We start from the raw sequence: 26870 nt of genomic DNA, 5'->3' as shown, positions 1-26870 counted from the left end.
AGCCCAAAAAGAAAACGACCCGAAAACGCACATTCAAGAAGGATATCTCGCCCGAACCCGAATACTATCAAATCCAAACCGTCGAGGAGGAAGGCAAAGAGCCCTACTCCTTAATACAGGTTGTAAGCGAAGGTGACCTTCACGACATTATCGATATCAGTCTTTTGGATGATGAAAAGACTCCAAAGACCGAAACGAAAATGCCGAAGTCAAAGAAGCCCAAGGGTAAGAAAAACACAAATTACACACAACACAATAACCACAATCAATATATATATGCACTCACACTGACACTATACACACACACACACATTCACACCCAAATACACAAACATAAGTTATCATTTACTCACGTATTAGCTTGCTCAGTTGCTTACTCATACACATTCTCGCAGATAAAAAAGTGTTTCTGAAATTATATACCGCGCTAATTGTTTATCTGTACGCCCGAAACGAACACAACTTTGCTAACATTTTATGTCTATTTTCCATACATCTGGACCACAACAACAACAACACATAAACACCTGCAACACAAATACAACAAACAGAAGTTAAGCCGATACCACAACAACAAAAGACTACGGATGAAAAACCCGTATTCATAACCACTTTCAAATCAGTACAGAACGAAGACGGTGAAACTGTCATTGAGACCGAAAGTAAGAAGGTTACCCAAGAGGAGGGAGTACTCGTTGAAGAAGTGCTCAGTGATACAGAACCGACAAAAGAACATGACGAAACAACGCCATCACAAATCGAAATTGTCGAAGTCAGCGATGTAACAGGTATATTTATTTTTATTATTAATAGTGTTATTATTATGTGTATATATATTTAAAAACTATATATATATATATGTATTTATATTATACCGACAATACAACAACGACAAGAGGCCAAAACCCTTTGGCAAGTAGGAAACCACTACAATAAGCAACGATAAACAGGTTCAATTCTTCTACAACACCAGTCCTTGTACATTTTTATCGAACAACTCAATGACATTCCACACAACAAAGTTATCCATTTATCCAATTCAAATGCATTCCTTATATACGAATGACAAACATTCCGAAAACAAATTCACATAATATATCCATGTTTTTAAGTTAATTTATCGAAAAGTACTAATTACATAATATCCATCATCGAGTGAAATAATTTTAGATATTCAACATCCATAGCTCCGATATGTCAGTAAATCTGAATTATGTAAACCAAAAAAAATATATATCTAAAAATGTTCACTTGAGAACTGGAAAAAAGAAAATAATTGATAAGCCTTTTCGCGTTTTCTTTTTTTAATATGAGAAACAAACAATTATGACAGTTTGTGTTCTTTTAAAAGGAATCCAACATTTCCTCACCCTCTCGAACCGTAAAACTAATCCCGTGTAGTATTTGATGTACTAACCTAACCTCAAACATATGAACTGAATTTAAGGCGCGTTTAGACTATGGCTTTGGCATTTATTGTTTTAAATTATAATAACATTCATTATAAAGTAAAAACAAAAAAACATTCCTTAAGGAGGAGAAGTCTTGCTTTTTTGATTTAAATACAGGCTAGTCTAAACGCGCCTTTATTACTCTTTGAAAATACTCACTCTAAATGTCAGTTAATACAAAATGACACAATATACACAAAACCACAAGCGCCTAAAAATATGCTATCAATTACAATACACAATATACACAAATCCCCCAAACCTTGTTAGAAGTTCAACATACAACCAACCACCAAATCATTGAACATTATATGTGACTTTGTCTCTGTCCTAATTAAGTTATAGTTTTTATTGAAGAGTACCATAAAAAAAAAAAACAACTCAAATCAATACAAACATACAGAAAATGAAAACCCAAACAAATCCAATATAAACAATGTTTCTTTGTAATTAGACCAAGAAAACAAACCATACACTATTACCGAACCAGATGATGTTAGCGAAGACACAACACAGACAACAACAACAACACCCCACACCAAACCAAAGACACCAAAAACCAAGAAACCCACCAAGACATTTGGTGTTATCGACGAACAGCCGGAAATCGAACTGTTGCCCGAGGAGGTGGTGGAAATTGTAATGCCTGGTGGTGAAGTAGAAGAGACACCAGACAGTGTCGAGGAGAAAACGACCACGGTCAAGAAGCGCAAGATCAAGAAAAAACTTGGCGATCAGGAACAGATTATTGAGGTCATAACGACCCAAAAACCCGGACAAGAGGAAGAGGTTACAGTAGTAGTTACGGAAGATGACAAGACGACTGAAGACACTCTCGACAGTTATAAGGTTAGGGTTACCGACGGACAGGTAGAAGAGACAAAACCAAAAGAAAAGAAGACACCGAAAAAGAAGACTCCAGTGACAAAGAAAAAGGTCAACAAGGACGATCTGTTTGAGTACATCGAATTCCTGATACAACAGGAAATACCCAAGACGGTATTACAAGAATACAAACGTACAGATCTGGAGAAACCGCAACAGGCTCGTCGCGATTCGTCAGTGATGAAGCCCCTCAAACTGGTGCCCATGAAGATCGAAAAGGTCGAAGTCAAAAAATCACGTCCCATTGAAATTACATCAGTGGTCGAATTCCCACAAATGCTCAAACTCAAAACACCCAAACAGAAACCGGCCGAGGTCAAGCCCAAAAAGGAGAAAGTTCCATTCAAGACCAAAAAGCTCAAGAGTTGGATCAATTTCATTCCGTATGCCCCGTACAATTTCAAATTCAGCATTACCGAATTGGATACCAAACGTGGTCGTGGTGAGCTGTCCCGCAACATCGAAGAGGCCTTATTGCTGATCAAGAAACGTCCCAAAGCATTCGAGCCCTTGGAAATTGAGGAAGAAGAACTTGAGAAACCCACTCGTTATGAAGAAGAAGATGTCACTCAACCTCAAGATGAACAGCCACAAACGAAATATAAACGCCCCAAGAAGCCTAAAAAAGAGGCTGAACAACCTGAAGAGCGTAAGCTTAAACTTGGCAAAGGTAAAATACCGACCGAACAAGACTTCAGCGAAGAGGTTGTACTTAAACCCATTAGCGTTAAGCCGGAGGAAGAAGATGCTCCAGCCGATACACCCAAAATCGCAGAATCCAGCCAACCCAAGAAGAAAAAATCAAAGAAACCAAGCGATCAAGAGACCGGACTGCGTTTCGTTCCGCAAGAATCTGAAGATAAGCCAGAATCTGAGACGGAATCAACACCCGAAGTTATAGAGGTTATTGAACACAAGCCCGAAACAATTACCGAAGATCAAGTCGATGGTGAAACGACCAAAAAGCCCGTTATCAAAAAGAAACGCAAACTCGTACAAAAAACCTCCGATGCCGAGCATGTCATTGAAATTGTTGAGACCCCACTCAGCGATAAGCCCGATGAAAAGCTCTACGAAATCACCATTACAACAGTGGAGGCCGAAGACACAGAACAGCCGGAGAGAACTATTATCAAGAAAAAGAAAAAGGTCAAGACAATGAAACCCCAAGAAATTGAAGAACTGATACAGGAATTGCAAGAACAACCTGTTGATCAGACATTCGATGAACCCTGCTACGAAGTAACACTCAAGGAGTTGCCAACCGAAGTAGTCAGCGATGTAGAACAAAAGGTAACTAAAACCAAACGCAAAATCCATCACAAAAAGGGAGATCAAGAGGAAATCATTGAAATTATGGAAACCCAACCACAAGAAGAAGGCGAAGAACCCGTTTACGAAGTTATTGTGACAACAAGCGAGGCCACCGCCACCGAAGAACAACCCAGTGAAGAAACCCCTCTGACCAAGAAGAAAGTAAAGAAAATGAAGAAACACGAACTGGATGAATACATCCAACAATTGATCGAAGCTGAAATACCCAAAACAGAATTGGAGCGCTTTGAAAAAATCGAATTCTCTAAGACACCCAAGAAGGTGAAGAAGCCCAAGAAGCAGACCAAACAGGAAATTCCCGAAACGGGTGAAGCTCATGAAGTGGGTATTTCTGAATTTGAACCAGTTGAAAAGAAACCCAAGGAGAAGAAACCCAAGCGTATTCCCAAAGCAACTGAGAAAACCGAGGTCACCGAAACGGAAGAAACCTACGATGAGCATTACGTAAAGGTCACCGACATCCAACCCGTTGAACAAGAAGAGGTGATCGAGGAAACTGAACGTATTCCAATTGGTTTTAAAGAGGCCGAAGAGGAAAAACCTCTACCAGAAGAAGTTGTTGTTGAAGAAATTACCGAACAGTCGGAGACGATTGTCAAGACTTCAGAAGATGGTAAGGTCGAAGAAAAGACCAAAACTAAGCGCAAGATTAAGAAAAAGGTCGGCGATAAGTTGTATGAAATCACAGTTATTGATGAACAATCCGATGACAAACCCGAGGTAGAACTTACTGTAATAACCAAGGAATTCGTACCAGAACAGCCAGAAGGGGAAGTCGAACAAGAGGAAGCTCCCAAGAAACCTAAAAAGGTCAAGAAAACGATTAAGAAAGAAGAACTCGATGAATATCTCGTGCGTATTATCAACGAACAACCCGAATCATTGCAAACCGATGAGGCTAAAGAGCAAGAAAAACCCAAACCGAAAAAGAAGAAACCTGAAGGTTTGGATGAATCTGTATTTGCCGTGAAGACCATTGTCGAAGATTTGCCCATGGAAGAACAGACCATACCTGAGGAGAAGCCCGACGAACAAACTGAAAAGAAGGAGAAGAAACCAAAAACTCCTAAAACCAAAAAAGTTAAAGTCACCGAATCGTCGGCCAAACAACCGGAAGAGGAGATTGAAGAAGTTACCCTCGTCGAAAGTGGGGAACAGCCACTAGAAGAACAACCAAACGAAGAATTCACAATTGGTGTATCCGAAGAAGACAAACCAAAACAAAAACCCAAAGCCAAACGACCAAAGACCAAGAAACCTGAAGAAGTTATTCAAGAGTACACACTGCGCATCGAGGAATTGCAACCGGAAACGGTCACACAAACAATTACCGATGAAAGTGGCGAGGAAGTCAAACAGACCGTGATCAAAAAGAAGCTCAAAAAGAAGGAAGGACCCAAGGAATATCTTATCGAAATTGTGGAATCCTATGTGGAAAACAAACCTGAGGCCGACGTTGAAATCATTACTACTGAGCTGTTGGCCGAAGAAACCACTCAGGATAAACCCACTGAACCCGTTAACATCAGGAAATTCAAGAAGAAACCAACTAAACAGGACGATTATGACGCCTACATTCAAGAGCTTATCGAAAGGGAAATACCAACAACAGAACTGGAACAGTACGAAGTTACCGAATTGGAAGGTAAACCTAAGAAGAAGCCAAAGTCAATTAAAAAACACCACAAAAAGACAACGGAAATTATTGATGGAGTTCCAGTAACAGTACATGAATTCAATGTAGAAGAAATTGTGCCCCAAGAAGAGGAACAGCCCGAGCAACCCATTGAAATAATTGAAGAAGAGAAACCGGAGTCTAAGGAACGCCCAGACAATTTCGAGTTTGCCATGAAGGAAGAAGAACCCCAGGAAATTGTACCTCAAGATGATAATGTACAAATAAAGGAAAGCAAACCCAAGCCCAAGAGGTCGAAACCATCCAAGGTAAAGGTTACTGAAGAAGATACTCCTGTTGTGGTTGAAGAAATTGAACAGATCACAGAAGTTGTGGAACAGCCTGATGAAGAGGGCGAAGTTAAAAAGAAGACTGTTACCAAACGTCGTGTTAAGACCAAAACTGGACCCGAAGAAAAGGTTTTCGAAATTTCACAAGTTATTGAAGATGATCAACCAACTGCCGAAATTACCATTGTTGAGATCACTGAAGCTGAGGAAGCACCCAAAGAAAAACCCGAAGCGGTGAAGAAGTCCGTTAAGAAGGCGAAGACGATACCTAAGGAAGAAATTCAAGAATTTGTTGTAAAGGTACTCGAAGAGTACGTAACACCGACAACTTTCAACGTAGAAGAAGACCAACCGGTATCTGTTGAAGAAGTCGAACAGCGCACCGAAACAGTGGAAGAACGCTCTGAGACGGGTGAGGTCAAAAAGAAGACTGTCACTAAACGTAAAGTGAAAACTAAGACTGGGCCCGAAGAAAAGGTTTTCGAAATATCTGAAGTTACGCTCGACGACCAACCTACCAGCGAAGTTACGATTGTCGAGCTAACCGAATCGATACCCGAAGACAAACCTACGCCAAAGGAGAAGAAACATGTTAAGAAAACTAAGCATGTTCCAGTGGAACAAATTCAAGAGTTTGTTATCAATGTCTTAGAGGAGTACGTCACACCAACGGTATTCGAGGAAGACGCACCCGTTGAGGTTGAGGAGGTTTCTCAAGTGACGGAAATTGTGGAGGAACCTAAAGAAAGTGGTGAAGTCAAAAAGAAAACTGTTACCAAACGCAAGATTAAGACCAAATCGGGCCCCGAAGAAAAGATCTTCGAAATTTCAGAAGTAACCGAAGATGATAAACCAAACGCCGAGGTAACTATTGTGGAAATAACCGAGACCGAAGATAAACCGGACGAGAAGATCGAGGAAATTAAACCGATAAAGAAGAGCAAAAAGGTTCCCAAAGAACAAATTAAGGAGTTTGTAATCAATGTCATTGAAGAATATGTCACGCCTACCATCTTCGAAGAAGAAGAAGAAAAGCCTAAAGAAAAACCTAAAAAGCCCAAGACGGCCAAGGTTATAGAAATTGAGGATGAAGAGAAACCACAAGACGAGAAACCAGAAAAACGTAAACCAAAAGAAAAGAAACCCAAGACTACCAAGGAAGAACCAGCAGAGGTCAAGGAATTTTCGGTGCGCATTGAAGAATTGCAGCCCGAGGTTGTTACCCAAGAGATTTTGGATGAAAGCGGCGAAGAAGTCAAACAGGTTGTTACCAAACGAAAACTTAAAAAGAAGGAAGGCGACAAGGAATATCTGATCGAAATTGTGGAATCTTATGTGGAAAATAAACCTGAAACTGAGGTGGAAATAACCACCACCGAGGTAGTTCCTGAAGATATCCCGGAAGATGAAAAACCACAACCAGTTAAGGTCAAGAAAATCAAGAAGAAGACACCCCACGATGATCACGACGCCTATATTCAACAACTCATTGACCAGGAAATTTCCAAGACTGAATTGGAAGAATTCGAGTCCATGGATTTCGAAAGCACACCCAAAAAGAAACCAAAGACCGTGAAGAAGCACCACAAAAAGACTACTCAAATTGTTGAAGGTGTTCCGGTGATTGTGCACGATTTTGACATCCAAGAAATCACACCACAAGAAGAAGACCACGAAGAGAAACCAATAGACGTTATAGAAGAAGAGCTTGAGAAGCCACAAGAACCAAAACCGGAAGATTACGAGGTCTCCCTTAAAGAAGAGCAGGTGTATCCTGAAGAACAGACAGTTTCGGAAGATACCATTGAAGTTAGAGAAGAAAAACAAACCAAACCCAAGAAGGTTAAGAAACAAAAAGTTGTCGTGAAAGAGGAGCAACCTGTGGTAGTTGAAGAATTGGAACAAACGGTTGAAACCATCGAAGAAACCAACGACAAGGGTGAGGTTAAACCTAAGACAATCACCAAACGTAAACTGAAAACAAAGAGTGGTCCAGAAGAAAAAATCTTTGAAGTTTCGGAAGTCAAGGAAGAAGATCAGCCAACAAGTGAAGTCACAATTGTTGAAATCACTGAAACTGAACAGATTTCCGAAGACAGCCCCGAACAACCGAAGGAGAAGAAGGTAGTTAAAAAGGTTAAGAAAGTACCGAAGGAGACATTGGAAGACTACATTGTGAATGTCATTGAAGAATATGTCCAAAAGGAAGAGGTTGATGAAGAAACTGTTCCCGAAGTTGTAGAGGAAACAATTGAAGAACAGCCAGTCGAAAAAGCCAAGAAACCCAAAAAATCTAAATTACCGGCTAAAAAAGAACCACAACCAGAAGTTCAAGAAGACAAACACTCAGAACAACCTCAAGAATCCGAACCCAACGAGGAGGACCAACCTCAAATTGTAGAATCTTATGAAATATCCATTGAAGAGGGACAAATCGAACAGCCTATTGAAGACAAAGGGGAACCTAAGAAAACCAAGAAGCCGAAGTCCAAAAAACCGCAACAATCTGATGAACACAAATCATTCACGGTTAAAACGTCTTCATTCGAGGAAGCCCCTCAACCAGAAGAGCAAATTGAAGAAACTTCCATTGTTGAAGAAATTCCCGAACAACATCCAAGTGAAGAGGTGCCAATTTCCATCGTTGAGGTCGAACGCAAGGAAGAGGAGCATGAAGTTATCAACGAAAAGGGTGAGGTTGAAAAGGAAAAGGTTACGAAGCGAAAGATCAAGAAACAAGTGGGCGACAAACAGGAGATCATTGAAATTGTCGAAACTCAAAAGGGCGATGAGCAGCCAGTGGCTGAGGTAACGGTTATAACATCAGAAGCCGAACAAGTACCTGAAGCGGCCAAACCCATCGAAGAAAAGCCTACCAAACCCAAGAAAACCAAAAAGGTAAAGAAGGACGATTTGGACGAATACATTAGGAAACTCATTGAGCAGGATATACCTAAGACAGAACTGGAGAAATATGAGAAAATCGATGTCGATGCCCCGGTCAAATTGAAAAAGAAACCAAAACAACTGGTACGCGAAAAACCGAAATTAGCCAAATTAGAAGACAAGCCACAAGAGACGGTGAACGACACCCATGACATCTCCATTGAGGAAACTCAACCTGAAGAGAAGATCGAAGAATACCCAGTACGTGTTGTTGAATTAGAAACACAGAAGGAAGAAGTTGAAGTTGTCGACGACTCTGGTGAGGTGAAGACTCAAAAGATAACTAAACGCAAGATTAAGAAACAGGTTGGTCCCAAGGAAGAGATCATTGAAATTGTAGAAAAACAAGTGGGCGAAGAAGAGCCCGTGGCCGAAATAACAGTTACAGCTGTAGAACCAGAAACCGTTGAAGAACAAACCCGGGACGATAAACCTAAGAAGCCCAAAAAATCCAAAAAGGTTCCGAAAGATGAGTTGCAAGACTACATACAGCAACTCATTGAGGAAGATATACCGAAGACAGAATTGGAAACCTATGAAAAGATTGACATTGAGAAACCCATAAAACTCAAGAAGAAGCCGACACATAAGGTGAAGAAGACCGAAGAAACACCCAAAGAAGACGTCACACCCACTATGGATGAAGTACCGGAGATCGAACAACAACCTGAGAAAAAGGAGACCCCGAAGGATATCTTTGAGGTCACCGTTCAAGTAACGGAAGATGAAACAGAAGAAGCTGAAAAACCACAAGATATCACCATACAAGAAACTGAGGTTAAAAAGGAAAAGAAGAAGAAACCGAAGGTTAAACCGGTTGAAGAAGAAAAGCTACACCAACCTGAAAAAAAACCCGAGGAAGAACACAAGGTTGTTGTGGATGAATCAGCACCGCAACCTGAAACCCAAGAATATGAAATTCAAGAAGTTCTTGAGGAAGACCAAAAACCAAAGGCCACACAGAAGAAGCCCAAGGAAAAGAAACCCAAGGTTGAGGCGGAGAAACTTGACGAAGGTCCAACATTTGAAGTGGCTGTCAAGGAAACATCTCCGGTTCCTGAAGAACCTGAACCTTTCAAGATTGAGGTTGTGGAAAGTCATACCGAAGAAGTTGAAAAGGTCAACGAGGAGGGCATTGTGGAAAAACAAACTGTAACTAAACGAAAGATCAAACGACAACAAGGTCCCAAAGAGGACATAATAGAAATTGTAGAGATCAAGACAGACGATCAGCCTGAGGTCGAGGTTACCATTTTGGAATCCGAACCACAAGAGGAGTCGACAGATGACAAACCAAAGACACCTAAAAAGAAAACCAAGAAGGTTAAAAAGGATGATCTCTACGATTACATACAGAAACTTATTGAGCAGGATATACCCAAGACGGAACTGGAAAAGTATGCTAAGATTGAGTTTGAGCCCACACCTAAGAATGCCACTGAGGACGAGTATCCAATCGCAATGAAGGAGGAGCAACCTGCCGAAGAAGAAAAACCCAAAAAGAAACCAAAGGCTAAGAAGCCCAAAGAACGTCAAGAACCAGACGAGCATCCTTTGGCTGAAGTTAAAATAGTCGAGGAAGAGGTTGAAGAACAGCAACCCTTGCCCGTAGTTGAAATTGTCGAGAGCGAACCGGCCGAAGTGCATGTCGAAGAGGTGCCCGACGAGCAGGGCAAGCCCAAACAGAAGACCACCAAGAAACGTACACTCACCAAAAAGGTCGATGACGAAAAAGATTCGACCATACATGTTGTCACCGTACACGAAGAGGACAGTAATGAGGTAACCCTTATCATTGACGAAGTACCAATTGACGAGCCAGTTGTTGACGAGACTGAACCGGTACTTCCTTCTGAAGAACCCAAGCCGACCAAGAAACCCAAGAAAATCGTTAAGAAGGTAAAGAAGGACGAAGTGGACGACTACATACAGAAACTCATTGACGAAGAAATACCCAAGACGACTCTAGAACAGTATGAGAAGGTAGACATGCCAGAAAAGACAAAACCGACAGACGAGACGCCTAGGGAGGACCTTAAAGAAAACCCCAAGAAAGATAAAAAGAAACCACAGAAACCAACTAAGGTTGATGATATGTCCGACGAGAAACCCGAAGAAGACACTTTACACGAATTTAGTATCACAGAAACACAACACACTGAACCACAACCCACCACCGACGAACAATCAAAACAGATCGACGATCTGGAACAGTCAGAAACACCCGAATCTCACAAGGTCACCACCACTGTCACAGAAGATATTGCACCCGATACTAAGACCACCACAAAACACAAAACCAAGCCCAAAAAGCAAACAAGTAAGTGTTGTGGAAGGATGCCTTCTATGCAACAGCTGCTAGCTGCCAACTTGTGTTATCTTCTATCCTCTCCAAAACTACTTCCCCAAATTTCCTTGAAGATAAAGAAGCACATACAAGAGAAACTGTATTCTCAGTTCTTGGATATTGTCCAAGAAACCAAAAAAGAAATTCTCTTTATCCGCTGTCTCTCTCACTCTCTGCCTCTATCTCTCCCCCTTTTGTCTACATTTCTGATTGTTGAAATATGCGAATCCTGCCGCAACTGCGTATCTTCTAGCATTTTGTTATCACATGTCTTTACCCAATTGTCTAAGGTGTTTTGCTTATTCCCTCCCTAGCGCCCTTTTATGAGTTGGGGCACAATCTCAAGAAACACATAAATTACACACCATGCTTTACCCACCAAGAGCTGAAGCTTGGCTTAACTTTTGCAATAGCTATTATAGTCCACGCTACTAATCTGCTGAAAGCCTTCAAAATCGTTACGACCGACATAAAAAAACTTGTTTTTCTTTAATTTAATGACACGACACTTTTTCCCGAGCCGAATAGTCAAATGTTTCGAAATTGTACCATAAGAAGTCATTACCACTTCTAGAGCTCGAGAAAACAAACAAATGGTTAACTTTATTTCAAAATTAAACAAAAACAAAAAATACTAACCCTAATATATTGGCATATTAAGTTGATCGGAAAATAATTGATAATTTCGGTAATACCGCGTAGATCGAATGAATGACAAATTAAAAGCTAAGGACGGACCTAATGTACTTTTGGCAAAAATGCGAAAATGCCTTAGTCTCTATTTTATCTCTCCTATTCCTATATTTCTCTTACTGTATCTCTCTGTCTCCCTTACTGTTCACATTTACTCTCAGTGTAAATATGTTGATCAAATCTTGCCCATTTTATTTTCGTCAAACATGCCGCCCGTAAGCCTCTGTTGGCTATTGCGAATATCCTCTGCTAATTCTGTGATTATTTGTAAATTTAGGTGAAGCACCCATAGTCCACGAGGACTATGCCATCAATGTTATTGAGGAATTGCCCGAGGAGAAGGAGGAGCAAGTCGAACATGTGATACACCAAATCCGTACCATCGAGGAGTATCCCGAAGACAAGGACGAATCACATCCCATCGAAGTCATTGAAGAGGAAATTGAGGAAACCAAGGAGGATGAAACGCCCGATGATACTACCAAGCCGAAAAAGACCAAAAAGAAGGTCATACGCAAGAAGACTGAAGATCACGATGCCATAATTCAAAAACTCTTGGAACAAGAAATCGAAAAGACCGAACTGGAGAAATTCGAAAAGATCGAATTCGAAAAACCCAAGAAGATCAAGCCGGAAGCTGAAGCGTTGGAACCCATCAAAATCATACGTCGCGACCAAAAGCCTAAGAAGGTGGTCATAGTTGATGCTGCTGAAGTACCACAAATGATTAAATTGAAGCCATCGAAACGCAAGGAACGTCCCGTCGAGGAACAGGCCGTACAACTTCCAGCATTCAAGTTAAAGAGTCGCATGGTTATGGTCCAATATCCACCAGAGCTCCTGAAACCAGTAATAACCGAAATTGGCGCCGTCAAGGAGGTCGGTGAGCTATCGCGCAACATTGAAGAAGCCGAAGAACTGCTGAAATTCAAGCCACGCAAAGTTAAGAAGATAAAGAAGATTAAGGATGACCTGGAAAAGGTGGAATTGGAGAAATACGAAAAGTATGTAAGCAGCGAAGAAGAGCCTGAGGCCAAGGAACCCTACAAGAAACCTGAAAAACCTGCCAAGACGGAAGAACAACCCGAAGAAGTTAAACTTAAACTAGGCAAGGGCAAAAAGAAGCCACTGGAGGAGGAACAACCTGAATCGGTTAGCCTCAAGAAAATACCACAAAAATCCAAACCCGAAGAAGAAGTCTTGGAAGAAAAGACCGTAAAGAAACACAAAGTGGTAGTCAAAGAAGAAGAACCCAAACCCGAAGAGCCCAAGTACGAAATGAAACCTCTTGAGCCTCTCGAGTTTGAAGACATTGAGCAGCCTAAAGAAGAGCTGGAACCCCTGGAATTCCCAGAAACTCCCAAAAAGGACAAGAAGGTTCCCAAGACTAAGCCCAAGTCGAAGCCGAAGACGAAACCAGAACAGGAAATGAATGTTACGGAAATTGTACCTGGCAAGCCAACAGAACCGGAAGAGCAGCCAGAAGATACGGTTAAATTCCGCATACCAGAGAGTACACATGAAGAACAGCCTACAGCTGAGGTCAAATTAAAGCCGTTCAAAAAAGAAGATGTGCCAGAGGCTCCAGCCGAATTGCCAGTAAAAACGGTTTCCGAAGAAAAGCCTAAAGAAAAATCACCATCCCCCGTAGTAGAGGTAAAGGAAGAAAAGCCCAAAAAACCCAAGACCAAAAAGGAAAAGCCAAAACAAGAAGAAATCGTCGAAGAGAAGCCGGAACCGGAATTCGAGGTTGCTATCAAAGAAGAAATTGTTCAAGAAGAAAAACCAACCGAAGAAAAGGTTGACAAGGTCAAAATTAAAAAGAAAGTACCTAAAGAAAAACCCCAAGAGGAAGTTAAGGTCGTAGAGGAAGAGGTGAAACAGCCAAAGGTACCCGAAGAAATTCCCGTTGAGTACAAGATCACCACTACCGTAATTGAGCCTGAAGAGGTACCCGAAGCGTATAAGGTACGCGTTATTGATACCGATGAAAAGCAAGTAACCCTCGAGGAATTAGTGGAGGAGAAGACAGTTATTCGTAGGAAGAAGGTTAAGCCAACTGTACCCGAGGAATATGAATACACTGTTGAAGAACCTCAACCCGTTCCAGTCGAAGAAGAGGAGCCCACTGCAGAAGTGACTTATGAAGTTAAGAAACCGGAACCTCAACCCATAACAGAAGAAGTGACCGTTATCGAAACGGTAGAACAACCTAAAGATGAAGAAATTGTCGAAGAACAAGTGATTAAGAAGAAGAAACCGAAGAAGAAGGTTGTTCCCGAAGAAGAGGCCAAGGTTGAAATTAAACACGAAGAACCTGAGGAAAAACCAGCTGAACAAGAATTAATCATTGAGGAGCCAGTCGAAGAAACTATCGAAAAACCAAAACCCAAGGTCTACGACATAACTGTAAAGGAAACAGAGCCTGTGGAAGAAGTTCCCGAAGTGATAGAGGAGGTGGTTGAAGAGAAACCTAAACCCAAACCGAAACCAAAGAAGGAAGCAGAAGTATTCCCCAGTTATGAAATCAAGACAATTGAAACAGAGGCAGAGAAACCTGTAATTGTCGAAGAAGATCAGCCAGAAGAAGTGCAATTCGCTATAAAGCCCAAGAAACCGGTTGAGGTCCAAGAAGAGTTTGAAGCAACCGTTTCCCTGACAGAACCTAAACCAGTTGAGCAGGTCGAAGTTGAAACCAAACTAAAGACTAAAAAACCCAAAAAACCAAAGAAGGTTGAAGAGGAGTCGACTCAGCTGGAAGTCAAGATCACAGAACTGGATGAAAAGCCTATCGAAGAAGAAGTTGTGGAGGAACAGCCCGCACCAATCGAGGTAATCGAAGAAAAGCCAGCCGAGGAAAAGCCACACGAGTACAAGATAAAGGTATCCGAAGAAGAGAATGCTCCACAAGAAGAGGAAGCACCAGTAGTAGAGGTAGTCATGAAACCCAAAAAAGTGGTGGAGAAACCCACTGAAGAACCCGAAGCCGAATTTGTTCTCACAGAAAGCAAACCCGTTGAAGAAGTTACTGAGGAAGCTCGAATCAAAACAAAGAAGATAAAGAAGAAGCCCAAGGAAGAGGTAGCAGCTGAGCTCAAAGTAACAGTGACGGAGGAGGCTCCGGTAGAGCAACAAGAAGTAGTTGAAGAAGTTGCCGAAGTCACAACTATTGTAGAAGAGAAACCCGAGGAGAAACCTAAAGAATACAAATTCAAGGTAAAGGAATCTCAAGTGCCCAGAGAAGAAAAGGTGGAGGAAATACCAGAAGTACCCAAACCTCGTGAGAAATCTGTACCTAAAGAAGAAGCCCCCGTTGAAGATGTTAAGGTTACTACCACAGAGCCCGCCGAGGAGACAGTTCATGAGGAAACTAAGACAGTTAAGAAGAAGGTAAAGAAACCCAAGGAGGAAGTACCTAAGGAGCATGTCGTTAAAGTCGTAGAGGAAGTAGTAGAAAAACCCTCTGAAGTTGTTGAAGAAAAACCTGAGGAAGAAGCTCCCAGCGAAGAGAAACCTGAAGAGCACTACCCAGAGCATAAGGTTAAGGTTGTCGAAGAATTCCCACAATTTGTCACCGAAGAGGAGGAACAACAAGAGGTTAAAGTAATACGCAGAAAGAAACCAAAGGTCACAGAAGAACCCGAGGAGCAAGTGGTGCTGGCACCACAGAAACCCGCCGAAGACGTCGAAGAAACCAAGGTTATCAAAAAGAAACCTAAAAAACCAGTCGTCGAAGAAGCTCAAGCTGAACTTAAGGTCACTGTGGTCGAGGAAATGCCGGAAGAGAAGCCTGAGGTTGTTGAAATTGTAGAAGAAGAAGAAATTAAGGAACTACCCAAGACTGAAGAAGTCGTTGAGGAGGCCCCAGAGCACAAGGTTCGAATTATTGAAGAGTCTCCACAATTCGTTACCGAGGAAGAAGAGCAACAAGAGGTTAAAGTCATTCGCCGCAAGAAACCAAAGGTTACTGAGGAACCCGAAGAAGAAGTGATCCTTGCCCCACAACCAAAACCTGTCGAAGATGTCGAAGAAACTAAGGTCATCAAAAAGAAACCCAAAAAGCCCGTCGTAGAAGAAGCTCAGGCCGAACTTAAGGTCACAGTTGTCGAAGAACTTCCAGAAGAGCAGCCAGAGATTGTTGAAATTGTGGAAGAAGAAGAAATTAAGGAGCTACCCAAGACTGAAGAAGTCGTTGAAGAGACCCCAGTTACTTATGAGTTCTCTGTAAAGGAAACCGAACCCGAAAAGGTAGAAGAAACTCCAGAAGAAGTATTCCAATTGCCGAAAAAGAAGCCAAGCATCAAGGAAGAACCAGAAGAGCAGGTGACGTTGGTAACTAAAAAACCCACCGAAGAAGTTTCCGAAGAGATCAGCATTAAAAAGAAAACCAAGAAACCAAAGAAAACTGAGGAAGTTGCAGTTGAACAGACTATAAGGGTAGAGGAGGATGTGCCACAAACCGAGGAAGTTCAAATTATTGAAGAAGTTGAAGAAATCGAAGAGAAGCCTCAACCGGTGGTGGAAACTCCCAAATCAGTTGAAATTACAGAAGAAATCGAGGAAGTGAAGCACAAGGAATACAAATTCGGTGTGGTTGAAATTGAACCAGAAAAGGCTCCCAAGGAAGAAGTGATTGAAGAAGAAGTTACACTGCCCAAAAAGCCAAAGGCTCCCAAGGCAGAAGTTACTGAGGAACCTGAAGCGGATGTTACCCTTAAACCTCAACCAAAAGAAGAACAAATACAAGAAGAAACCGCAGTCATTAAAAAGAAACCCAAGACCAAACCTAAGGAGGAAGCTGCTGCTGAACTTAAGGTTCAGGTAATTGAAGAAGTTGCACCTGAACCAGAGGTTGTTGAAGAAATCGAAGAGGTTGCGGTGGTTAAAAAGAAGCCGAAGAAGCCTGTACAAGTGGAGGAGGTTGAGGAAGAAGAAGTTGTACTCAAAAAACCTAAGAGCAAGACCGAAGATGTAGAGGAAGAGGTTACACAGGTCACCTTGAAACCCAAGAAGACACCCAAGGTCGAAGAGGAAGACTTTGCTATTGAAGTGAAACTACCAAAGGAGAAACCAATTACACAAGAAGAGACCTCTGAGGAGACTGTCCAACTTAAGAAGAAGAAGAGACCTGTGAAGCCAGTCGAGGAAGCTTCCGATGAGTTGGTCATTACACAGGAAGCTATTGTTGAGCGGCCAGTCGAAATCGAAGAAGAAGAAATCATTGAAGAGGCTGTGGTGAAACGTAGGAAACCAGCCAAGCCCGTCGAACCCAAGTACGAGGAGCATTCAGAGGAGGAAGTTAGTTTGGCCTTGAAGAAACCGAAACATATCGATGCTGGCGTTACCGAAGAGGCAACCGTTATTAAGAAGAGGCCCAAGAAACCATTAACTCACGACGAAGCAGCCGCAGAACTTCATATTGTACAGCAACCCGAAGTGGAAGAGGTACAGGAGGAAGTAGAGGAAATCGACGAAGTTGTGCTAAAACCAAAACCGAAATCTAAGCCCCAGCCCCAACAAGTTACCGAAGAAGAACAAGAATTCACAATTAAGAAGAAACCTAAGAAGAAGGAGGAAATTCCCGAATTCACTGGAGTCGAGACTGTCACCCTGCGTCCCAAGAAACCGAAGAAGGCCGAAACCGAGGAAGTTGATCAAGAATTTAATATTGCTTTGGATTCCTATGCCGAGGAAGAAATTTCCATGGGCAGCAAGATCAAACTTAAGAAACCGGTAAAGATGACCTACGGCGAGGAAGCGGACGAGGCCAGCATTAAGATTATGAAGGACTACGACGATGGTCATGCCGTGATTATTGAAGAGGTGCACGACGACACAGATATTGAGGAAGACATCTTCGACGAAGAAGCCGACGCCTATCAAGTTGAAGAATTGCCACTGGATGAGGTCGATATCAAACTCAAACCCAAGAAGAAGGTTTCGTCCAAACCCAGATACTCGATACAGAACGAAGAAGAAGAACAGGTCTTAATCGGATTCGCCCGCCCCAAGAGTGATTCGGTTACCTATGAAGAAGACACCTTTACGCTGAAAAAGAAGAAGAAACTTGTTGCTCAAGTCTTCAACGAAGGTTAGTATACGATTTTTCAATTGCAATTCGTTACATCTGAAATCATTTCAAAGCTTTCTTCCGAGACTATCTCCGAAATATTTAGGCTCTTCTCATGTTGCTTATATGATAACAGAGTATTGAAATAAAAACAAAAAAGAAAAAGGCCAGGTAAAACTGTATAACACCCTTCCTGTGTAACTGGTGCCCTCACCTGTGTAACATTTCATATTCCATATAGAGCAAACTTCATTAACATCGTCCTATGTTTTTAATTGAATTTAATTCGCAAATAAATTGGAAATTAATGACTTGTTTTCTTTTCAACAGAGGGAGCTTCCTTGAATATCACCCGTGTCATGGATGTCGATGGTACGTTAAATATAATTGATTCACGGTCTATTAACAAATGAAAATTTTGTTTTTGAAAAATATAAACATTTTATTTATGGTCCATAGATCCGTCCACACACAATTATTAATGCATTTTTTTCTCTCAACTGTCGCTATAGAATCTGGCGAAGAGAATGTCATGTTCTCTATTTGCACCTATATCGCCGATACCGATGAAGCCATCAACTTGGTTGAGGGCGAAAAGGTCTATGTCATTGGTCGCCACAGTTCCGAATGGTGGTTCGTTAAGAAGAGCACAACCGAAGAAGAAGGCTGGGTACCAGCTCAATATCTCATGGAACCCGACGAATATGTTCAATACGTTCAAAAGAAGTTGCACGAGAAAATCGATAAGCTACCAGTATTTGAAAGTAAGTATCGCAGAAGCTTGTTATCCCACTTGTGCATATGTCGTGATTGTCTTGTGTGATGTTAACCGCCCTCCCCTATGTTTCTTTATTATTTTCCCACCTGCGTGCGTTCTGCTCTGTGTTGCAAAAAAGGACCTGGACCTGAAGAGAAACCCATTGCACCGAAGTTCATTCAACAATTGCAACCCATACACACACCTGAGGGCTATACCATTCAATTGGAATGCAAGGTTGAGGGTGTACCCCGTCCACAGATCACATGGTTCCGCGAAACTGCTGTTATTAAACCCTCACAAGACTTCCAAATGTTCTACGACGATGACAATGTAGCTACCTTGATTATAAGCCAAGTGTTTGCCGAAGATGCTGGCAAATATACTTGTGTAGCGAAAAACGTTGCTGGTTTTACCTCAACCACAACTGAGGTGACCGTTGAAACCGTTGTCTCCGAAAATGCCTCAGAACGGAAGAGTATTTCACGTGAATCATCTTTGGCCGACATACTCGAAGGTATACCACCAACATTCTCACGTAAACCCAAGGCCCAATATGTGGACGAGGACTCGGACGTTGTTTTGGAATGCCGTCTTGTGGCTGTACCCGAACCGGATATCGTATGGACCTACAATGACGAGGAAATCGATTCGAAGGTCATGAAGAATGTTACCGTTGTAAAGGAATCCGATATGCATATGTATTGCACCGTGGTACACATCAAGAAGGTTAAGAAATCTCAAGAAGGTACCTATGAGGTGATTGCCACTAATCGTGAGGGTGAAGCCAGGCTGCCAATCAAGCTGAAGGTGCGTACCAAGGACAAGGAAGCACCACACATTTTGGAACCCTTGCACAATATGGTTATTCGCGAGGGTGAAAGCGTTGTCTTGAGCACACAAATTGTGGGCAACCCTGCTCCCAAAGTAACCTGGTACCGTAATGGCAAACCTGTGAAGAAGGGTGATGTTAAATCTGAAAATGGCGTCCACACATTGACGCTGATATCGCCCAAACGTGAAGAAGCCGGCGAGTACACGGTTAAGGCTGAAAATCCCTTGGGTAGTGTAGAGACCACAGCTAATCTGACAATTGAAGGTACTGTATTCCACACCACTGTGTGTTTATTTGTTTTTGTTTAGAACCATTTGTTGACTGTTCTAGTCCATCCCCTTTCGTTTTAAACACGTAGTAAACCGCCTTTTTTCGTTGCAGAACCTCCCAGCGATAATGGCGAACCGCCATTCTTTGTTGAACGTTTCGAGGAACAAATCGTCAAACCCAAGAGTACCATACGCCTTGTGGCCAAGGTGTCTGGTAATCCAGTACCCGAAGTCGCATGGCTCTTCAACAATAGTCCCTTGCAACCCGATGAGCGCATCCAACAGCGTTATGATGGCGAAAACATTGAGTTGACCATTAAAAATGCCAATCCCGAGGTGGATTCTGGCGACTACAAATGTATTGCCAGCAACCCATTGGGCAAGACATCACACGGCGCACGCGTTATTGTCGAAGTAGACAAGGTTACGTTCACCAAGAAACTCAAATCCAAGATCACCATCGAAGAAATCCAATCGCTCACCCTGGAATGTGAAACGTCACATGTGGTCGCTACTAAATGGTTCTTCAACGGCAAGGAATTGAGTGGCATGGATCATCGTGTCGTTGTCGAAGAAGGCAAGGTCCACAAACTGGTCATAAAGAACACTAATCTCAAGGACAGCGGCAAATATGTGTGCAAAGTCAAGAAATTGGAAACCGAATCGACGGTCGAGGTCTTGAAACGCAAACCCGAGTTCATTAAGCCTCTGGAGGATACCGAGATCACCGAGAAGGACACCGCCATTTTGGAAGTTGAAATCTCAATTGACCTTCCCGAAGTGCAATGGTTCAAGGATGGTGAGAAGATCACACCTGAGAAGAAGAACATCGACGCCATTAAGGACGGCAAGGTCCATCGCTTAATAGTGCGCGATGCCACCAAGCACGATGCTGGAGAATATTCATGCAAATTCGAAGATCAAATCTGCAAGTGTGAGCTTAAGGTCATTGAATTGCCACCAGAAATCGTTAAACCATTGGAAGATGTCACGGTAACCGAAGACGAGACAGCCACCTTCACTGTGGAATTGGACAAGGAAGACGCATTGGTTAGATGGTTCAAGGATGGCAAAGAATTGCCACTTAACGACCGCGTCCAAAGCTCTACGGATGGTAAACGCCAGACAATTACCATTAAGAAGGCCAAACCCAGTGATATGGGTGAATATTCAGTACAAGTGGGCGAGCAGACATCAAAGGCCAAACTGACCGTCGAAGAACCGTTGGTTGACTTTGTATTGCGCCTGCCCGATGTCACCTTGGCCACCAAGAACACCGATGCTGAATTCAAGGTTGAATTGTCCAAACCCGATGTTGAACTGACCTGGTTTAAGAAGGGCAAACCCGTCAAGCCGAATAAGAAGAATGAAGTCTTTGTGGAGGGCACTGTCAGACGTTACGTCATCCACAATGCCGATGATGAGGATGCGGGAGAGGTAAGCTGTCAAGCTGCCAATGTCACTTCCAGCACTAAATTGTGCGTGGAAGAAGTCAAGACTGCGCCCATTATCACTTCGGACAAGGATCAGACAATTAAGGTTAAGGAGAATGAAGACGTAACCTTCACCGTCAAATATACCGGTGTTCCACAGCCAGATGCTGAATGGAGTACATCGAAGAAGGTCATTGTTAAATCCAAGCGACTAATACCCACCATTGATGAACAATCAGCCTCGCTGACCATTAAGAAGGTAGTCGAGGAAGATGAAGACAACTACACTCTCAGATTGACGAATCCCGTTGGCGAAGCTGAAGCCAGTCTCCACTTGGTTATTATGCGTAAGTCTTGAACACAACAATATTTAATCGGAAGCAAAGTGTAATTTTTTGGTTCGTTCCTTTTTGCTAACAGGCAAACCTAAGGCTCCTGGTTCTCCACAACCACTGGAAGTGATGCATGATTCCATTACGCTATACTGGAAGGCACCTGAAGACGACGGTAATGCCGAAATCCAAGAATATATTTTGGAATACAAAGATGTTAAGACTGAAAAGTAAGTTTATCGCCAGAAAAGCAAATCCCAAGAATAGTCTAGTAATATATTTTTCGCTTGCAGATGGACTGAGGTTCGTAAGATTAAGGATACCACGTTCACATTGAGCAAATTGATAGTGGACACAGAATATGTATTCCGCACAATTGCCGTCAATGAAGTTGGTCCATCACCACCGTCGCCATTATCACCGCCCATACGGTTGGTGGCCCAGGTTAAAAAGGAAAAGCCCACAGTTCAGGAACCCCTGCAAGACACAACCTCGGAACTCAACAAAGAAGTTACACTTTCTTGTGTCTTCGGTGGTGTTCCCGAACCTAAGGTGGTATGGAAGAAGAATGGCAAGGTGATCGAAGAGACCACCACAATGGTGTATGAAAATCGTGTCGCCAAGTACATTATCAAAAAGACAACTCAAGAATCGGAAGCCGAATACACTTGTGTGGCTACCAATGAAGTCGGCAGCGTGGAAACATCTTGCCGCCTGACAATCAGAGAGAAACCTTCCGTTGAAATCGAAGAGAAATATTTGGCACAAAAACTGCGCACCAACACAAACTTAACCATTCCAGCCACAATTCGTGGTTATCCTCAACCCAAGATTACCTGGTACAAGGAGACCACAACAATTAAGAAATCCAAACGCCAGACAATCGAAACTACCGAAACGACAACTACTCTCAGCGTGGAGCAGTTGACACGTGAGGACTCTGGACGTTATAAGATTGTGGCCGAAAATGAGAGTGGCTCCAGCAGTGCTGAATGTGTTGTGCAAGTTATTGATAGGCCAAGTCGACCACAATCGCTTGTCATTCGGGAGACAAAGAAAGACTCAGTCAAATTGGAATGGACTCCGCCAACCGATGATGGTGGCATGGAAATTACCAAATACATTTTGGAGAAATGTGAACTACAAAAGAATGTGTGGATGAAGGTGTCCGAATTCGAAAGGGACACAACTTCGCATACAGTACAAAAACTTTCCACAGACATTGAATACAGGTTCAGAATAGTAGCCGTAAACCCAATTGGTGAATCTGAGCCCACCGAAAGTGAGACTGTTATATTAACCAAGAAAGGTATGTGAAAAGCAATGGCATCTGAATTAGAAGTGTAAGCCTTATTATTTGCCTATTTTTTGTTTTTTATAGAAAAACCATCACCACCCAGAAAACCCATAGATGTTTCGGGCATGAATGATACCTCCTTCACACTGTCATGGGAAGTGCCTGAAAGTGATGGTGGTTCCAAGATTACTGAATACATTGTTGAAATCAAGGAATTCCAAGAGAAAGAATATAGACTTTTTGGCAGTACAAACGGCAATACACCAAACATTCGCATAACAAATGTTGTCAAGAACAAGGCCTACACGTTCAGAATATATGCCAAGAATGAGGTTGGCATGAGTGATGCTCTAGAGACAGATGAAAAGATTGTTGTCACACGTAAAATAAGTACGTACCTAATAGAAGTTAAATTGTTTGTTATTATGTTTGCTTAATTATATAAGATTAATTATATAAGATTTATCTGAGTTAAAAAAATGCTTAAAATCGGAATTAGTAGAAAAATTGTTACCGATTGGTACCGATTTATATTAGGCTATTTACTTGTTGCAATACCCTGTTTGCTGACGAGAGAGGTGAATGATTCCATTCCACTCTATCAAAATTGCCTAATGTAAATCAGGACTATATACCGAATTTGAGTTAAGTCCATTGCTTATTAATATTTCATTATTTATTCTATTAAAAATTACGCTATTGCTTTGCCGCTAACAAAATTTGCTTTTATCCATAATACGCTTCTGCAGACGAAAATATTGGTATGTATGCTGAAATTAGTAACATTCTCAAGAACTCCTCCTCAGGATGTTTATGTACTAATATTATTATCGTTAATTATTCACAGCTCCTCCTTCACCTCCTCGTAATCTCAGATGCCCGGATATAACAAATAGAAGTGTAACACTGGATTGGGAATCACCGGCACACAATGGTGGTTCTGAAATTACTGGTAAGTCATATTGTGTTCACATAAATATCCCCACAATGATATTTCATACCAAAATCTCGATTTATTTAAAGGTTATATTGTTGAAAAACGTTCCGCCACATCAACAACCTGGGCACAGGTCATTAGTTTGGATGCAAATTGCTTCCAATATACCGTTGAAAACCTGAAAGAAAAATCCGAATATTGGTTTAGAGTATCGGCTGAAAATGTTGCTGGTGTGGGTGCACCAGCGGTGACCGAAAGTGTGGCATTGAAAACACATGCAAGTAAGTATTAGAAATATATTTCGGTCTTGGTCATTTATATTAAAATGGGTTTTTATTTATTCTTTGTCCGAATAGCCGTACCATCACCACCCACAGCTCCACTTGAGGCCAGAGTCATTGGTGCCAATACCCATGTCTTTGAATGGGGTATGCCCGAATCAGATGGTGGTGCGCCATTATTGGGCTATCACATTGCCATACGCGATATGAAGAAGAGTATGTGGATTGAAGTGGGTCGTGTACCAGCTGGTGTTTTGAGATTCCAAATCAAGGACATGCAAGAGAAGCACAACTACAAGATACGCATATTTGCCAAGAATGAAATTGGTCTTAGTGAACCGTTGGAATCTGAAGAGCCATATCATGTTGAAACATCGGGTATGTTAAGCTGAAATTAAAATAAGTTAAAACTATAGCGACGAACAATTTTATATACAAACCTAAAGGCCTACGTAAAGGCTACGGGGGATTTATTTTTGGATAGGGAACTCGAATTAGGATGTTATATTTTTCTCTGAAATATTCCAAATATATGCTTTATGCTTTGGATCATTGTCTTGTTGGAAGATCCATTGGTTCCGATAGATTTTTTATAGTTGCTCTAGTTTGCTCCTTAACATAGTCCCAATTTAGATTAGGCGAGTTTTCTTGCGGCAAGTTTTTGTTTGCTGGAGAGAGGGGCAAGGGGAATAGAAATGGAAAAAATTGCTCGTACCGACAATTTCTGGCAATTCCTTTTGTGTATTTTATTTGTAGTGTCAGTAATTTAAAATACCAATCCAAAACATTTTCGAACATAAAAAAAATGCAAAAAAAACAATAGTTTTGAAAACGAATTGCCTTGTATAGACGCATGAAGCAATTTCAAAAGAGAACGATAAAAATTGCGGCAAGTAAACTCGCCTAATCTGAATCAGGACATACATATATTGTCCATAATGCTAATTAAATCCCCCAAAGCAGAAGCTACAATTGCGCCCCAAAACAACTTTCATGGTCCAATTAACAGGTTGTAGTAGAAAATCCTTCAGACCCCTGCCCCTGCTGTTGGTGCAAATATCTTGTTGTAATGTAGAACCACAAAATTAAAAAAAATATAAATGAAAATCTCCGAATTCTGAAGAGCTTGTTCGGCAATATTTTTATTAACATTTTCTGCAAGATTTTGTGTAAAAAATCTTATGAATCTGTTTTTGCAAAATATTTTTGACATATCAAAATACAAAAACTGATGTTTGTTGTAGAAATTCGCCGACGCGGCTATCTTATATATCTACCTTGTTTCAGACTGTCAAATTGTTTGTTTACGTGTTAATACGATTAAGTCAAATTTTGACAGTTCGGGTGAAATTATTTCGCCTCTTACACGACCTTTTAATTGGATAATTGGACCATGCTGACTTAATATAGCGGGGTTTTATATTTATCAGGATCGCGATTGGTGTTGAGAGTTTCTCACTCTCTCTCTCTCTCTCTCCTCTCATAACAAAAACTTGTTTTCTCTCAAATGTTTCAAAAACCTTTGTTCAAGTTTACGTTTGACAGTTAATCGAGACATCAGCTGCGCTCATGATGCAAAATGTTTCCAAAAACCTTTGTAATATTTCAAATGGTTGGCAACACTGCACATTGAATTCAAGTAGAAATTACCCACTTTGGCAGTTAATCAAGACATCAGCTGCGCTAAATGGACTACCTATTCATTGTGCCTATTCAGGTCATCAAGGAAATCAACTTTTTTCTCGAGGTATCGATTTTTAGCTGATCTACCTGGGTGACCTTATTTATAGCATGATCTATTAATAAGGTCACCCAGGTAGCAATCGAAATCGGCTGTTTTTTCTCCAGTCTAATGTCAAAAATTTCGAATTTGTTAACGTTTTCATAATGGAAGTCAATTCACAATAATGCATTTTGACAGCAAACTTGTGTGGCGCAGATAACCAGCTTGCCTCCCTGGGTGAACTTCTTTATAGGCCATGTACTACCTATTTATTGTGCCATGTAATAGTGGGCCCGTTCCCGTACTGCAAGAATCTACTAAATTTTACTATTTTCTTCGATATCATAAAGGAAAATTCGTTATCGCAGTAAAAAGTAGTAGATTCTTGCAGTACGGGAACAGACCAAGTCTAAACATCTAGGGTATAGTAGCTCGATTTTTAAAATCGATGGAATACAATTTAAACCCACTGGGTTACGAAATCCGGTACAATGTAAACGTACTATACCTCCTATAAATCGTTGAAAAGTAGACATGTTTTTGTCATTTTTTGGAACAAATATTTATAATTTTGAAAGCATTAAAAAATGTTTTTATTTTTATGAAAATATTAATTATTTATATTTAACAGATATTTTATTTATTTTTTATAATTTATATAATTAATGTAATTTTTTTCTCATTCTACCCCTCCATTCCCCACTGTAGGTCATCCAGCATTACCAGAAGAGGAACGTACCGAAATGAGTTCCTGCAATACATCATCATGGTTGCGTATGCATCATATGGTTGCAGATATCCACTCGTATGCTCGCCAGAAATTGTTGCGACATGACGAATACTTCTTCCGCATCTGGGCCGAATTGCCAGGCAATAAGAGGCCACCATTGCAAAGAAGTAAATCTGTGAGCACAGAACATAAAATGAAAATTAAAACTAAAAAACAATAAAGAAAAAACCCGGACATATCACAACAAAAAAATAGAAAAATGTTTTAAAAACAAAGAAATGTAAAAAGAAAAGAACACAAACGAAACTACTAATACAAGCAAATTTGAAGAAAAAAAAAACGTAAATAACTAATAAAAAACTAATTTAAATGTAGCTTTAGAATTTTTCTACTTTAAATTTACTTTACATATTTATTATTATTATTTTGATTAAGAGTTTAAGTTAAAAGAAAACACCTACCATTTTTTGTAAAAATTGTGTAATGTATTTTCCAAATACAAACAATACAACATGAAGCCAACCACTCCAGCAAGAAGACAAAATAATCCCCCCCAAAGAAAAACAACAACAAATCTTCAAAAA

The 26870-nt window shown here is 41.1% G+C and overlaps 1 protein-coding gene across 1 annotated transcript; it reads left to right on the top strand.

Moving 5' to 3' along the window:
• Window positions 1-62: 62 nt before the first annotated feature.
• Window positions 63-26509, top strand: LOC133332055 (titin-like). The gene is made up of 14 exons (XM_061540437.1): window positions 63-225; window positions 552-788; window positions 11900-17713; window positions 18023-18064; window positions 18205-18456; window positions 18589-19548; window positions 19666-21333; window positions 21407-21548; window positions 21612-22627; window positions 22700-23005; window positions 23463-23567; window positions 23639-23833; window positions 23909-24211; window positions 26265-26509. Exons 1-14 carry the CDS (start codon window positions 201-203, stop codon window positions 26504-26506), a joined length of 11307 nt encoding a protein of 3768 aa, XP_061396421.1. The 5' UTR covers window positions 63-200; the 3' UTR covers window positions 26507-26509.
• The last annotated feature ends 361 nt before the right edge of the window (window positions 26510-26870 follow it).

This window comes from Musca vetustissima, unplaced genomic scaffold (genome assembly GCF_032173495.1).
Source record: "Musca vetustissima isolate MV318-11 ecotype Yass unplaced genomic scaffold, APGP_CSIRO_Mvet_v1 utg1998, whole genome shotgun sequence".
Classification (NCBI taxonomy): Eukaryota; Metazoa; Arthropoda; class Insecta; order Diptera; family Muscidae; genus Musca; species Musca vetustissima.
This window is presented reverse-complemented; position numbering and strand designations above follow the sequence as displayed.